Source organism: Ambystoma mexicanum, chromosome 2p, assembly GCF_040938575.1.
Source record: "Ambystoma mexicanum isolate Mex_15411 chromosome 2p, UKY_AmexF1_1, whole genome shotgun sequence".
NCBI classification, from domain to species: Eukaryota; Metazoa; Chordata; class Amphibia; order Caudata; family Ambystomatidae; genus Ambystoma; species Ambystoma mexicanum.
The window spans coordinates 1,391,762,317-1,391,779,057 of NC_090923.1; the positions used below are offsets into that span (position 1 = coordinate 1,391,762,317).

The 16,741-nt window shown below is 45.2% G+C and overlaps 1 protein-coding gene across 1 annotated transcript in view; it reads left to right on the forward strand.

Moving 5' to 3' along the window:
* The window catches only part of MYO1G (myosin IG), a 1,030,638-nt gene that overhangs the window by 260,854 nt on the left and 753,043 nt on the right, over positions 1 to 16,741 (forward strand). The window contains exon 5 of the mRNA XM_069645825.1: positions 14,503 to 14,556. Coding sequence (XP_069501926.1) covers positions 14,503 to 14,556 — 54 coding nt within the window. The remainder of the gene's footprint in view (positions 1 to 14,502; positions 14,557 to 16,741) is intronic.

Genomic DNA, 16,741 nt, shown 5'->3' on the forward strand with positions numbered 1-16,741 from the left:
TTATATTGGCCCAAATGAACTGGGGCCAATCAATTTCTCTGGCAATGAAGATATTTCTAACATTTAAATGTTCACGCACACTCTGAGGTCCACCTCCTCTCACACACTTACGTCATCATTCTCCTGAATTATCCATTACCCCGAATTTGTGCTGACGACCGATGCTGGATTTGGTGTCATGCCTAAATCATGGATGTTCTCTATAGAATCTGCACCTGAGAGATCTGATAATATATTCAATATATTTCAATGCATGAATGTGTCAAATGCTAACAGAGATAGCCTGGTTCCTACATGCAAGAGGTGAATTCGTGTATTTTCACCACGATGCACAACTCTAGGAGCATGCCCACGGTTAAGCGAAATAATGTCAAATACCATCGGAATCCTCGTCACACGCCGTCTACCTCAGGTGCTCCATCCCACTCTCTGATTCCATACAGTAACCATTTTGTAGGCTAATTATTGCCACTTCGCTCCCTAATTCCCCTCCAACAGCACAATGCGTTTTGGTTGGTAGATTGCTATCATGGGACTTATTGGAACTCTCACCAAATATGAGTCCTTTAGTCACGTGATGCCACTTTCCTCCTTCCTAAAACACAAGACCAGCTAGTCTCCTCCATGCAGTCACACCTGAGGTGGGAAGGGTCCATACATGTGTCTAAATACTGGGCTTGCCAGAGAGACAACAAAGTGGGCAATATTCACCAACCAGTTTGTGCTTTTTCAAGAAAAACAGAGTTGTATCTGGAAATGTATTTTAAGGAAACTGGGCCAGTAGCACAACTACCAGCTGCCTAGTGTTCTAAAGGCATAAAACTAACCCAGACTGGTCCGGAAAACCAATCCTGTTGGGCCGACCCATCAAGAATTGCTCTATTGCTCTTTAGGCCAGTCTCAGCATGTCTATATACTTCTTTGTTTACATCCATGAGGACGGGAGTTATCCTGGACCCTTTTTCAACAAATTGGAGCCTCTATTATATCTATAATCTTTTCTGAAAACCTTCCCCTCATATGCTTCAAAGGGAAAATAGCCTCATGTTGGTGGGTTTGCTGTCTTCTCTCCATCCCACAGACGTTTAGTAAGGAGCAGGCTCAAGGACCATGCAGAAGGAGAAGCCGTAACCGGTAGCTGCCGAACCACATTCAGCATAGGAAGCAAAAGGCAGGCAGAAGCCAGAGAAAGAAATGTGCATGAAGCTCAAGATGGGTTCCCACAAAGCCAGTGAGATGGGTTCTGAAGGCCACACTGTGCAGGCATCATGAAGCAAGACACAGACAACAGATTCAAAGTTCAAACAAAAGGTCTTTATTGACTTCAATGTCTGGATGGTGTAAGGCCCAACTTGCCCTATACTAAGGTGGGATTGCCCTACCTGAATAAACTAAGGATAGTCAGAGTCAGTAAGTTCAACTTAAACGTCTGTATCCAAAACCTATCCTTGCCCTCACAACTAAAGCTAAACAATGTGTAGGAAAGTCAGCAACAAATGAAATAGTGTTTTCCGAATAAAGTTTGGAGGTTCTTCCAGCTCTAGGCTTACTTTCCAGCTCCTTTCCCCAAGTTCAAAGCAGTTCCAAAAAGCCTTGGGGTTTCCTTCCCCAAGTAGACAGCACAGTTCCAAAAAGCCTTGGGGTTCCCTTCCCCAAGTAGACAGCAGAGTTCCAAAGGCTTTAGGGTTCCCTTCCCCAAGTAGATTGCACAGTTCCAAAAGCCTCAGGGTTCGCTTCCCCAAGACATCAGCTATTCCGGCTTGCCAATGGACAATCAGTTCAAGTCTCTTAATTCTCACGACCAGTTCCAGGTTACCTTTGTAATTCTTCCAGTTCCGTTGATACAGATTTCTATATTTTCCATTCACTTCAGCAATCTTAGTCACGAGCAAAGAGTCTTTATCTGGATTTTCCATGACTTTTCCAGACAGGGTATCATCGGTGTAGGTGCAGTTGTCAGATCACACAGCCCACCCATTACCAGTCACGCAAACAATAACCCCAGGTTTCTTGCTCACACAGGTTTCTCTTTCACCACACCTGTGCTTTAGTTTGCATTCACTCTGAATTCTCCTTGACAGTCTTTTGGCTTTGCCACAGTGTATTTTTCCACACAACTCACTTTGTGGTGCTCATTCTCGCCCACCACCTTGCTTTCACAAACCTCATAAGTGTTCATCACTTGCTTTTCACTTTATTCATAACGTTTCATTCTTTGTCTTTAAATGTTCATTACATGTGTTTCACACCTGTTTCGATTTCATTCATGTGCTTCTCAAAGCTTTCCTTCAGTTTGGTATTCAATAAGGCTTGTAAAGCATTCCTTTGATTCCATATTCAATAATACATGCTTCTCATTTATGTTCCTTCACTTTAAAGTTCAGCGTTTGTTTGTAGTATTCAAAGCACCCTTTCCTTTGGATTCAAGGTCACTTGCATATATATTTCCTTTCAACCGGCATCACCATATGCCTTGCAGTAGCCCCAGGAGTGCCCTGCTACGAGTGTTCCTTTTGATGCACTCACTGGCCTTGGCCACTCCTCCAGGTGTTCTCCTTCTCTCTCTTCCCGCCTGCTACGAATCCCGTTGTGGGTTGCTTGTAGCTCCGCCTCTCACTCGCAGATGGCCTGCAGAGCTTCTGAGTCCTCCGTGCCCCACAGCTCTGGCTCTGTGCACCTAATAGGGGGTCTCTGTCCGCCTTGGTCCTTTCACGGCCCGCTTAGTCCCCGCTATCAAAGTTTCTTTGCAGCAAATGCCAGCGTCCTGGCCTCCATGCATGACCCTCCTTAGCAGCCCTCTTCTTTGCCTGAATTCACCCCTCTCAGTCCGTCTCTCCCAGCATGCATTTTTCCTGCTTTGTCTCCCCTTCCTTGATGTCGACTCCACCTTTTATGCACATGTGACCCCTTAACAGGTTGCAGGTGCAAGCCCTTGAGTGCAATTGCCTGACCACAATTACTGGCGTTCTCTGGACATGCCGACCCTCTCAATAGTTTCCAGTCCTCTCCCTCGTCTCAGTACCAGAGTGGTGTAACTGCATGTTAGTGTGTACCACGCCTAGTTGCCTCTTCCTCGTCCCAGTAGTAGAGTGGTATGAATGAGGGGAAATAAAAGGAAGGGATCGGCAGCAACCTATAAAGGTTGAGGGATGGTAAGGTTTGCTCTCACAGTGGAAAGGGAGATCCCATACCTTGCCTAAAGACATCCTCTTATTTTTCCTATTGTCACTACCTTGTCATCCTGGAAGGAAAAAAAGGGAAAAGAATGACAAAATCCCATAAAGGCTGCTGGGACTGAAGGTTCCTCATGGACTGGAAATGGGGGATACCGCGTCTCACCCAAGGACACCCCCCTTCCATTCCCAAAGTCTCCTCTACCCAGGTGATGGTCCCTAACATATCCACCCCCAGGGTCTGGATACAAAAGCAAAGGCCCTTCCCTGGCCACCTGAGCAGAGGGAGCTGGGGGAAAATAAGTGAGGACGCCCTCAGGTTCCTCACAACGGCCAAAGAGCTCTATTAGAACTCTTGTGAGGGCACAGAAACAAGAAGAGACCATAGAGTCTTTTAGCATGAACACTGGATACAAATCTGTAACGATTCCAAGCAACACAGACCTAGATGAGACTAAGCACCCTTGTGACGCATTGAGTACTTGTGGAGACTGGCTTTCACCGTGCATTAAGATCCTTCCTAACTCAGGAGTGTACATCAGCCATGATGCAAAGGTAAAGAACAATCAGTGACTATGCAGATGAACTTCATCTTCGGAGCATAATGGTGTGCATGTGCACTGTGTCAGCCATCTTGCACTGTGCATGCAAGATGGCTGACAGTGCAAGAGAATGTTATCCATTACAGCATAGATGGCGAAGCTCTGCGCCTGGAGAACACTGGCATGGAGGGCATTGCCGAGAGCAACTGCAATGATCCAGGACTGAGAGAGTGGCCATCCGGCTAAGTCAACAAGCTAGAGCAATGCATAGCCTGGAACAACGGCCTGCACTGGGGCCAGGATATGGTGTGACCTACCAATTCACCTGGAAGAAGAGACAGGCCCATGCCAGGTGTGACACTGAAATATGAAGCAATGCCTTACCCATGCCTTCAATGTATCACTCAAGCATTAACTGCTATTGTAATTCAGTGCTGGAGGGGGCCAATACCATTCTGTTATCGAAAGGACACATTCTGCAAACTCGGCACCCAGACATGTGCTCAATGTTGACCACTTAGACCACACACCCTGCACTACAGCCCTTCCCTGGAGTTCTTATTGAAGAGAAATGCTGATTCAAAGCCTTTGTTCGAGTTCGTACAGCTCTTCACGAAAATGCTAATAATAGCTTTCATAATTCATCTTATTGGTATGAATCTGGGAATGTTGAGTCATGCCAGGACCTGATGCATCATAAGCAGAATTGTAGAACACTGGTGGTCATCTCTTCCAATGAATGCAAAAGGAATCTCTTGTGTGAATAAGAATACGCCTCATATTCTTTTTCAACACATATTTTCCAGGTGCCTGATAGTGACAAGAAGCATCTTCTACAGCCAATGATGGCATGTCCTTCTGCAGCAGAGAAGAAGAGAGCGTCTCACTCTATCCACATGTGCCTCAGAGTGGTTTGGGGCAAAGCATCCTCCACCAGAGTTCTGGAGGTCATGTGGGAGTAGCCGGGTCATCTGCCTGGAGGCCTTGAAATGGAAGACGGTAATGGTTACCCTTCATGTGTGAAGACAAGTGGCTATTCTTGGCCTTGTGCTTGCCCAGAGTGAACCATACGAATCAGGAATTGCAGGATTCATTACCCCTCGCAAGACTCTTAAGGCTTCCCTGCTCCTGACGCAGGAACATTATCGATGCTATCCAGTCCACCTTTCAGATCTTCCACTATGGAGGGCAGAGAAGTACACGACTTGCGGTGAGAGGAGCCAACATCTGAAATGTATGCCCTCCCCCCCATTCTGGTGATGCACTGACCACCAAAGATTCTGGCTTTGTCTGCTAGGTAAGACATGTCCTTGTAGGGTTAGCCAGTGAAGTTCAATAAGTGTGGGTGGTGGTTGTATGTGATTTGATCACTCCCAAAACATCTAAACACATTTATAAAGCATCATTGATAACTTTTGAATAAATATGGAATTACCTTTTACATCGCACATATTATATATATGCAGACTGTTTCTATAGTCTGTGATTGTCGTCTAGTGGCCCTTTTAATAATTTAGAATCACAGTTTATGGCTTTTAAATGTCTTTCCAGTAACTTTTCACTCTGACCATATTACTTTTTACCTATTTTTGCCTTGCTAATACCATTTACGGGGGGACATCCCCCGTAACTCCGGGACCACTTATACCTGTCCTTCCTCTTTTTCGCCCCCCCTTATACTATTCTTAACTGAGGTCTAATTTGACTTTCTCCCCCCACTTAAACTCAAACCTGCATTACTATATCATTGCCTATATTTTGTAATTTGTTTGTTCTTCCACTATTTTTTACCCTTGTTATTTCTGTATTGCATTATTTTTACCCCTTCATTTACTGTCTCTTTATTTTTACTGTAATGTAATCACTGGTGGGGGGTGGTATGTGGCCATATTTACATATGTGGTAGGCAGTGGCACGGAGGGTGCTTCTTATTGCTGCTGGGGCGGTGGCAGGAGGGCTGGGTTGCAGGGCATTTCCTACGTTTAAGGTGGGATTGAACTAAGACTGTACACTGGACCTGATGTTGGTGGATTGGAGGGCTAGTGCAGTTCGCTCCATGCTGTCTATGTCATCTTTGATATGTGTGCTTTTAAGGAGAGGTAGCTCTCTATATGCTGTCTCAGAGACTTGGTGGTAGGTGTTGGCTGAAGGCTGAACAACAAACCCAAAGTGGGAACCTCAACTTTCACTGATACCTAGAGGTAACACCAAGTAATATGAACAAAAATGGTACCAGGAGAACAAGAGAGACTGAAGAAGGTGGGCAGACAAATATGAAGCTCAAATCGGTATATTCATTTTATTAAGATTTGTCTAAAAAAACACATAGACACATATTAATTTAATTATATTATATTGGGAATGAACTGTGATTAATAACATTGTGAATGATTTACAGCACAATGGAAAAGAAGTGGTTTAATGAAATGATCAGCTTCTGTCATTTCTTAGCATGTCAATATATTATTTAAATATTGCATTAGAGAGTGAATGTATGGATGTATGATTAGTAAAATGCTTTTTAGAATTAATTAAATTAATATGTGTCTATGTGTTTTTTTACACAAATCTTAATAAAATGAATATACCGATTTGAGCTTCATATTTGTCTGCCCACCTTCTTCAGTCTCTCTTGTTCTCCTGGTACCATTTTTGTTCATATGGCTGAAGGCTGAACCCCACAAGGTTCATGGCACACAGCTAGGTCTGATTGTGGGGAATGTGTTGGGTGTTACTGGGGAGAAACAGGCATTTTCTCTTGGTATGGCTCAGGTCTGGATCAGATTGAAGCAGGCCTTGTGTTGGCAAATGTCTTTGATGGCTGATGTTTTCTGGAAGAACTGTGTATCATTTGTGGTTTGGTAGATACGGGTGTTGTGACTAGTTAGGTGGTTCGCCAGGTCATGGGTGAAAGTATGAATCCCTGGAGGATCCGACAGGGATTGTCGGGCGGTGGGTCGAGGTGGTGTTCTGGTGGTATTCATTGGGACACATTGGTAACGCTCTTCTGCGTTGGGACCAGTGGAGGATGTTCTCTCTGATGCCCATGCACTTTAGAAAGGAATTGTATGTATGTATTTAGGTTTCTTATATTGAGAATTAATCTCTTCAACGAACATTTCAACAGATGCTAATAAGGAAATATCCCATCTCTCAGTCCCGAGGCCAACTGGGCTGAAACATACTCATACTTGTGCACTGCCTCAATAGTCACCCCAACCTCTCCTATCTTTGCGTATGATCTTGAAGCATCCCTGCCCCCTTGAACTGTGCTCTGCTGTATTCTAGCGAGGTTAGCACCCTATAAATGCATATGCACAACCAGGAACAGCGCCAGGGCCTTGCAATCCTTCCAAATGAAAAGGGGCCTCCAGGGGGGCCCCAACAACTGCCCTCATGTTGCCAGCCAGCATTCTTGTAACACAGCAATATATTATTTTCTCTATTTTCGTTCTGGGGCTTAACATGGGCGCTTTGCATCAGTCGCATTACAAGCTGTGTTTCCTGGGGCCCTTCCGGCCGTCACTTCCCACAGATATACAGATATAGTGTTATCACCTCACTGTCTTCTAACAGTGGTTCCTCCACATCAGCCACTTGCTGACAAAGAAGTGTTTCTAGCTCTTCAGTGGGCATTTAGTGCTTAAGATCCCTGCTGGCTGGCCGTCTTGTGATAATCGGCGGCTATTAACCTTATCTTTGTCGCATTTGTAATGTGTGCACCCCAGGGGAGCCTCAGACTGTTTTCGCTCTAAGCAGGGGGCCCCCAACCATCATGTTGAACTGGGGCCCCACACATCTTCTGACGGGCCTGTGCACAACTGTGGGCCATAGAACAGCATCCTCTGAGTCATGCTGGCTGTCTAGTAATGCTGTGTTAAACTCGTGGTCCTCATTATACGTTTTTGTGTATCCGTCCGGTAATTCCGGAGGGATACTAGGAGACTGCCCCTACCGTCCTCACCACCTGATATCCTGGTATTACCGGGACATTAAGGGAGGCCGAGACGGCAGTAAGTTCCTGTTCCATTGAGTCCGATAGGACTCCATGGAATGGGATTGCTGGAGTGACCGGCACCGGTAGTACGTCCCCGGTCCAGTAAAACTGCTGGAAGGATTGCCAGTATTTCCGACACCAGCATTTATTTCGGACCGGGGACCTCGTATTAAGGCGAAGTATAACTTCGCTGCAAACCATTGCGACCATAATATCCCTGAACTTCACTGCAAACCATTGTGACCATAATATCCCTCGCTTCACCCTAAACCATTGTGACCATAATATCCCTCCCTTCACCCCAAACCATCGTGACCATAATATCCCTTGCTTCACTGCAAACCATCATGACCATAATATCCCTTGCTTTACCCCAAACCATTGTGACGATAATATCCCTCGATTCACTGCAAACCATTGTGACCATAATGGCCCTCGCTTCACTGCAAACGATTGTGACCATAATATCCCTTCCTTCACCGCAAACTATCATGACCATAATATCCCTCGCTTCACCCCAAACCATCGTGACCATAATATCCCTCACTTCACCTCAAACCATTGTGACTATAATATCCCTCGCTTCACTGCAAACCCTTGTGACCATAATATACGTCGCTTCACTGCAAACCATTGTGACCATAATATCCCTCTCTCCACCTCAAACCATTGTGACCATAATATCCCTTGCTTCACCCCAAACCATCATGACCATAATATCCCTGAACTTCACTGCAAACCATTGTGACCATAATATCCCTCGCTTCACCGCAAACCATTGTGACCATAAAATCCCTCGCTTCACCTCAAACCATTGTGACCATAATATCCCTTGCTTCACTGCAAACCATTATGACCATAATATCTCTGAACTTCACTGCAAACCATCGTGACCATAGTATCCCTCGATTCACCGCAAACCATTGTGACCATAATATTCCTGGCTTCACTGCAAACCATTGTGACCATAATATCCCTCACTTCACCGCAAAGCATTGTGACCATAATATCCCTAGCTGCACCCCAAACCATTGTGACCATAATATCCCTCACTTCACCTCAAACCATCGTGACCATAATATCCCTCGCTTCACTGCAAACCATCGTGACCATAATATCCCTTGCTTCACTGCAAACCATTGTGACCATAATATCCCTCACTTCACCTCAAACCATCATGACCATAATATCCCTGAACTTCACCGCAAGCCATTGTGACCATAATATCCCTCTCTTCACCGCAAACCATTGTGACCATAATATCCCTCGCTTCACTGCAAACCATTGTGACCATAATATCTCTCACTTCACCTCAAACCATCATGACCATAATATCCCTGAACTTCACTGCAAGCCATTATGACCATAATATCCCTCTCTTCACCGCAAACCATTGTGACCATAATATCCCTCTCTTCACCGCAAACCATTGTGACCATAATATCCCTCGCTTCACCTCAAACCATCGTGACCATAATATCCCTCTCACTTCACTGCAAACCATTGTGACCATTATATCCCTCGCTTCACCGCAAACCATCGTGACCATAATATCCCTGAACTTCACTGCAAACCATTGTGACCATAATATCCCTCGCTTCACCACAAACCATTGTGACCATAATATCCCTCGCTTCACTGCAAACCATTGTGACCATACTATCCCTCGCTCCACCTCAAACCATTGTGACCATAATATCCCTCGCTTCACTGGAAACCATTGTGACCAATACATCCCTGAACTTCACTGCAAACCATTGTGACCACAATATCCCTCGATTCACTGTAAACCATTGTGACCATAATATCCCTCGCTTCACTGCAACCCATTATGACCATAATATCCCTCACTTCACCGCAAACCATCATGATCATAATATCCCTCGCTTCACCCCAAACCATCGTGACCATAATATCCCTCACTTCACCTCAAACCATCGTGACCATAATATCCCTCGCTTCACCGCAAACCATTGTGACCATAATATCCCTCACTTCACCTCAAACCATCATGACCATAATATCCCTGAACTTCACCGTAAACCATTGTGACCATAATATCCCTCGCTTCACTGCAAACCATTGTGACCATAATATCGCTCGCTTCACCTCAAACCATAGTGACCATAATATCCCTCTCGCTTTACTGCAAACCATTGTGACCATAATATCCCTCGCTTTACCGCAAACCATTGTGACCATAATATCCCTGAACTTCGCTGCAAACCATTGTGACCATAATATTCCTCTCGCTTTACTGCAAACCATTGTGACCATGATATCCCTGAACTTCACTGCAAACCATTGTGACCATAATATCCCTCGCTTCACTGCAAACCATTGTGACCATAATATCCCTCGCTTCACCTCAAACCATCGTGACCATAATATCCCTCGCTTCACCGCAAACCATCGTGACCATAATATCCCTCGCTTCACCGCAAACCATTGTGACCATAATATCCCTGAACTTCACTGCAAACCATTGTGACCATAATATCCCTCGCTTCACCTCAAACCATCGTGACCATAATATCCCTCGCTTCACTGCAAACCTTTGTGACCATAATATCTCTCACTTCACCTCAAACCATCATGACCATAATATCCCTGAACTTCACTGCAAGCCATTATGACCATAATATCCCTCTCTTCACTGCAAACCATTGTGACCATAATATCCCTCTCTTCACCGCAAACCATTGTGACCATAATATCCCTCGCTTCACCTCAAACCATCGTGACCATAATATCCCTCTCACTTCACTGCAAACCATTGTGACCATTATATCCCTCGCTTCACCGCAAATCATCGTGACCATAATATCCCTGAACTTCACTGCAAACCATTGTGACCATAATATCCCTCGCTTCACCACAAACCATTGTGACCATAATATCCCTCGCTTCACTGCAAACCATTGTGACCATACTATCCCTAGCTCCACCTCAAACCATTGTGACCATAATATCCCTCGCTTTACTGGAAACCATTGTGACCAATACATCCCTGAACTTCACTGCAAACCATTGTGACCACAATATCCCTCGATTCACTGTAAACCATTGTGACCATAATATCCCTCGCTTCACTGCAACCCATTATGACCATAATATCCCTCACTTCACCGCAAACCATCATGATCATAATATCCCTCGCTTCACCCCAAACCATCGTGACCATAATATCCCTCACTTCACCTCAAACCATCGTGACCATAATATCCCTCGCTTCACCGCAAACCATTGTGACCATAATATCCCTCACTTCACCTCAAACCATCATGACCATAATATCCCTGAACTTCACCGTAAACCATTGTGACCATAATATCCCTCGCTTCACTGCAAACCATTGTGACCATAATATCGCTCGCTTCACCTCAAACCATAGTGACCATAATATCCCTCTCGCTTTACTGCAAACCATTGTGACCATAATATCCCTCGCTTTACCGCAAGCCATTGTGACCATAATATCCCTGAACTTCGCTGCAAATCATTGTGACCATAATATTCCTCTCGCTTTACTGCAAACCATTGTGACCATGATATCCCTGAACTTCACTGCAAACCATTGTGACCATAATATCCCTCGCTTCACTGCAAACCATTGTGACCATAATATCCCTCGCTTCACCTCAAACCATCGTGACCATAATATCCCTCGCTTCACCGCAAACCATCGTGACCATAATATCCCTCGCTTCACCGCAAACCATTGTGACCATAATATCCCTGAACTTCACTGCAAACCATTGTGACCATAATATCCCTCGCTTCACCTCAAACCATCGTGACCATAATATCCCTCGCTTCACCGCAAACCATTGTGACCATAATATCCCTGAACTTCACTGCAAACCATTGTGACCATAATATCCCTGAACTTCACTGCAAACCATTGTGACCATAATATCCCTCGCTTCACCTCAAACCATCGTGACCATAATATCCCTCGCTTCACCGCAAACCATCGTGACCATAATATCCCTCGCTTCACCGCAAACCATTGTGACCATAATATCCCTGAACTTCACTGCAAACCATTGTGACCATAATATCCCTCGCTTCACCTCAAACCATCGTGACCATAATATCCCTCGCTTCACTGCAAACCATTGTGACCATAACTGTAGGTTTATATATGGGATAAGGTACCCCCTACCCGTAGGTTATAAGGATGTTGCAAGATGCAAAAGATAAAGTGTCCTCAATTTAAGGACATTTCCGTCCCCTGCACACCCTTATTACTGGTAACTACTAGTCAGAAGTTCAAGAAATGTTTAGTGATGCAATCTCTGTCGGTAGGTATAGTTATGATAAGAGATGAAGTAAATGTTTCTTCTACTTTTACACATCTACAGTGCTTTTTTAATCATGGGTGTATGAAACAATACATATAGCTCAACACGTTTCCGGAGAATATATCCCTTCATCAGGAGCAAATAAGCTTACAATTAATCAATTAAGTGCTGATTCTTCAAACTCCAAAACAGCCTCGAGTGAGTTCCACTTTTGTGTGATTCCACAATCTGCGCGTGTTCCACTGTTGTTCGGACTCTTCTAACGAGTTACTGGGTCTATTTAGTGGGTAAAGAAAGTAAAAAAATGAAAAAAATAAACAAACGGTTTTCTCGCTATATTGCAAGTCACAGAGGAGTTTCGTGACCAAATAGAGGGACGAAGCCGAAGGCCAAGCTCCATTTTAAGGTCACCGAACTCCAAGTGATGTAATTTTCTTTTAACAGGTCTGTTCTAATGTCACAACTAGTCTGTAATAAGAACATTATGTGCAGGCTTTCATACAGGTATTGTAGACTACCATTTGGGCATTCTAAGTTTTGATAATGTGCTCTGCTCAGTAAGACTAGTGTGACATTCTTATTAGGTTTCCAATATGTACTGGAAGTGACCATTAGAAATAAAAATACTACACATTTTACAATATCCATTTTACAATTTTAGAATAACTAAGTAGTATTATTTTCGTTTTTAATAGCTGCTTTTGCACACAAAAAAAACAGAACCTCCCCTCTCGAGATATCTATTGTTTTCTTCTGGTTGTAGAGCTGTCAGCAACGGCTGGGGTGGCTTTCGCAAACGTGCACATGACAATGCGACTCTCAGAACTGTAAAAAGAGATAGGGAAACAGAGCAGCAGTGGTAGAAGGAGAGAGAAAAAGAAGACAGAGAGCGAGAGAGACAGCGGGTGCAGGGGACACCTGGCGCGATTCAGTGAAAACGTTACAGCACGATAGGAAGTCTCAATAGAATTTCCTTCAGCCAAAAAGTGACCAGGCGAGGCGGGCCTGGAAGCATGTCAGTCACTTTGCTTTAGTTGTGGGAACTTGCAGGAGTGGAGAAAGTGTGAAATGTTGTACAGATGATACCAAGTGGGGATTTACACTCAGAAACCGCCACTTGTAACACGGCAGTATTACCGCCGACAGAGGCGTTGCTAGGGGGGCTGAGGAGGTCTTTTGGTTGTAGCCCTGGATAGAAGCTCAGGGGCTACAACCAAATCTAGCTTACCCCGAGTCCCGACATTAGCGTAGCGCCGGATCGTTTCCAGACCTAGCAACACCCCTGCCACCGGAGGTAATACCTCCTGTGGTAATACCGCCTGACTAAGTGCCAATAATACCGTTTGGTGGTATCTCGGTGGTATTACCGCAGAGAAACCACCAAACCCGTAATGAGAATTGTCCTGTGCTGACAAGGGGCTGCAATGCCGGATGTGCGTGTTGTTGAGTGTGCAGCGTCATTGGACAATTTTGCCCACTTTTTGAGGACTGTATAAGAAGACACTCCTTAATCGATGTAGGCAGTGCAATCTTGCCTGGAGTAGGCAGGTGCCCTCTCTATTGGGTTCCTCGGCTATGTGTTGGCATGATCGATTCCGCCTGTGCTTTAAGGCGGTCATGGATGAGTTCATCAGGCCTGGCATCAGGGGGTGTCCGGATATACATGCAACAGGCCGGAATACGATAGATTTAAGCCGCACACGGGCACATGCTTTACGTCAGTAACATCTGACAGGGGACACCGGATGTGTTCATGAGGCAACAGGATATGCATTACCTGTCGCCGGAGGACTGAGATGGTGCACTGCGACATCCCATATAGCACCGCTACCATATGTTGAAATGAACCTGTGTCACCAATAGGAGCGTGGACCCCGCGCAGGGCAATGAGCTGCTCATTGGTGTCTGTGGAGATGGCCCCGCCCTGCTCCGTGCTACCGGTCTCCTCTCCTCATCTCTAGCTGCCTTGGCTCCATCAGTGAGGAGGTCATGTGAATACATGGTCACAGCTCCAGCACCAAGCATGTTGACCTGTGACGTGTCTCTCAGGTCCTCTTGTAACTTGTGCAGATGCTATGATGCACACGTGCCTGGATGGCGTTCCCCTGCCTGGGACTACTTCCGCCTTTGGTAATGCCTCAGGTACTACCATGGGGTTTCTGGTGGTATTTAAAATCATAATTACGTGGTATTTAGGGTATTCAGTATTTCCTACATGGAATTTGTTTTTTGCTGGGCATTATTTTGCAAAGTGTATGCTGTACCTAATCGCAATCTGGATGATAGCAAAAAGAGGAGATATTTGAATCAACACCCGTTTCTACTGTAGCATCCATCTTTTAATAACCGCCTGAGTGAAAATGTAACCTTTGATTGGCCAACCACATGCCTCCCTTTACTTCTTAAATGTACACATAAGAGTTCCGCGTGCACTGCATTCTTCACAGGCGATCTCAGGTGTGCCTCTCTTCTTTCCTTGACAGTCTCGAGTCTTGAAGCAACAAAATGGCGAGCGCAACTTCCACTCCTTCTTCCAGGTGAGCAGTCCTGCCTTCAAAGTACAAAGGTGATTCGCAGGGCCTGCTACAGGACAATTGTATCTTCCATGGTTCGGTGGCTTAACCGGAAATTGCTTTTTGCGGTTTAACAATATTTAATGTCAGAGAGCCAAGTGAGCAGGCCACCCCTACAAGTGGTAGCGACTGCCTCGAATCTCCTCTGTGCTTCATTACTTTGTTAATTCTTGGTGGCTCATAGTCTGTGCAAAGGTTATCTTTATCAATGTTGCTGTTGCCAAAATGGCGTCTCTCACTCTCTCTCTCTTTCTCTCTCTCTCTCTTTCTCTCTCTCTCTCTCTCTCTTCTCTCTCTCTCTCTCTCTCTCTTTGTATTTTACCAGAAGCTTCTTTGGCATGTTTTCCTTTTCCAGATAATTTTCAGCCCAGTCTTTGCTACAAAAGCACCTCAGAATATTGTAGTAGTAGTGTTTGTGTGACTGAAGCCTCCGGGCCTGCGTCTGATGCTTGGGGTTATGGACGATGGCGGATATGAGTTGTTTGACCTAAAAAAACTTGACCTACTGCCCATTTGACCAAATTTGTTTGCCCTCATTTTCTTTGACCTACTGCGGGGGGAGACCCCTGCACCCCCCCTGACTTTCTCCCACCTCAACCTATTCCCTTACCCCCGCCCCACAACTATTTATTTAATAAAATTGTACACTTTGACCTACCGAATTAGGTCAAAAAATGCAGTCAAATGGGAGTAGGTCAAGTCGGCATTAGGTCAACTATGCCACTACCCCGATGGCCTCCTCCTGCCAGCTGTAAATGCACATATGTGACCACTCCCTCAGGACTCACTCCCAGAAGATCGACGGGGGCCTTTATGAAAATGCTTCGGTTCATCTGTAGGGAAATGGGAACTGCTCCCAGGGTCAGAAGGAGCTCCGTGGCCAACATGCAAATCTAAGCATATCTGCTCAGTTCTGGACAACTTAACTCTCTCCAGAGGTCATTCTGTGGTCTCTGGTGCTGGAGTCCAAGGCCTAGAAGAAAAAAGAACAGATATCCTTGCGTGCCTTGGATCAACCAGGCTGAGGTTATCTGCATCTCCAGGGTGTACTCCCCAGGATAGATTGCCAGTACTTCCAGCAATTCATTGTTAAAGGCCCAGGTGTACTGGCAATTGTAGATTGATAGGATATTCCATTTTAAGCATTAGTTGGGGGAGTTATGATGTAAGGTTTTTGTTGCTGATGTCACAGGTCAGCCTGGCCGCGGGTCATAGGAAGGAGGAGCTTGGTGTAAAGGGGAGTTGAAGGGGTATGAGGTTGCTTGATGCCAGGGACATGGCCCCTTTGGATGAGGGGGGAGGGAAGCACAATGGGGATTAGCGCGGGAAAGGAAGGGGGTGGTGCTGTTTTGCACGAACAGGCTACCCAGGGGGTACAAAGAGGGGGAACAGGTATTGAAGATGGAGGGGCATGGCCCCGGGGAGAAGATGGGAGAAAGTGGGAAGGAAGGCGTGAGAAGAGATTAAGGAGACGGTAGGGAGCAAGGGATAGGTAGGGTTGGAATTTGAACTGATTTAATTATTTATTTGTTGGGGGGAATTGAAAGTGTTTAATTATTAAATTTGTTTGGCAATTGTTAAAAACAGATATGTTAGTCTGTAAGGCCAGGTAGCCAGGTTAGCGTTTATTTGTGAGCTTTGGCCTGTCACATTAAAGCAACCTTTTCCACTGCAAGCGAGTCTGGGTGTTTTTGTGCAGTAAGCCCAAAAGTAACATTCCGCACCAAGTGCTGTGCAAATGGATTCACAGGGATATGAAAGGATATGACATTTAAAACGTGCCTCTACACAAGTGTTTCAAGCAACGCTATATTAAACACCAGAATTATTATACCTATTATCTTCAGTTAGGTAGACTTTTGTCTCTGACTCATCCATTCTAAAGTTTTGCTTTGTAGAACGTTCTTGAAAATAGTTCAATTCAGCCCTCAAAATCATTCTGTCTTTTCTATAATTTGGAGTAAATCATTGTTCTCGCTAGGTGATGGCTTGGTTACGCGAGGGAGCAACAACTCCTGTGGTCCCACATCTGTATATTTAAGATTGTTGCCCTTCTCCCCCCAACCTTTTTGTACTTGGGGGTGGGGGCACACCCCACACCTCCCCTTTGGCCCCCATTGCCCACGTCCATTTCCTGGTGGCAGTACCT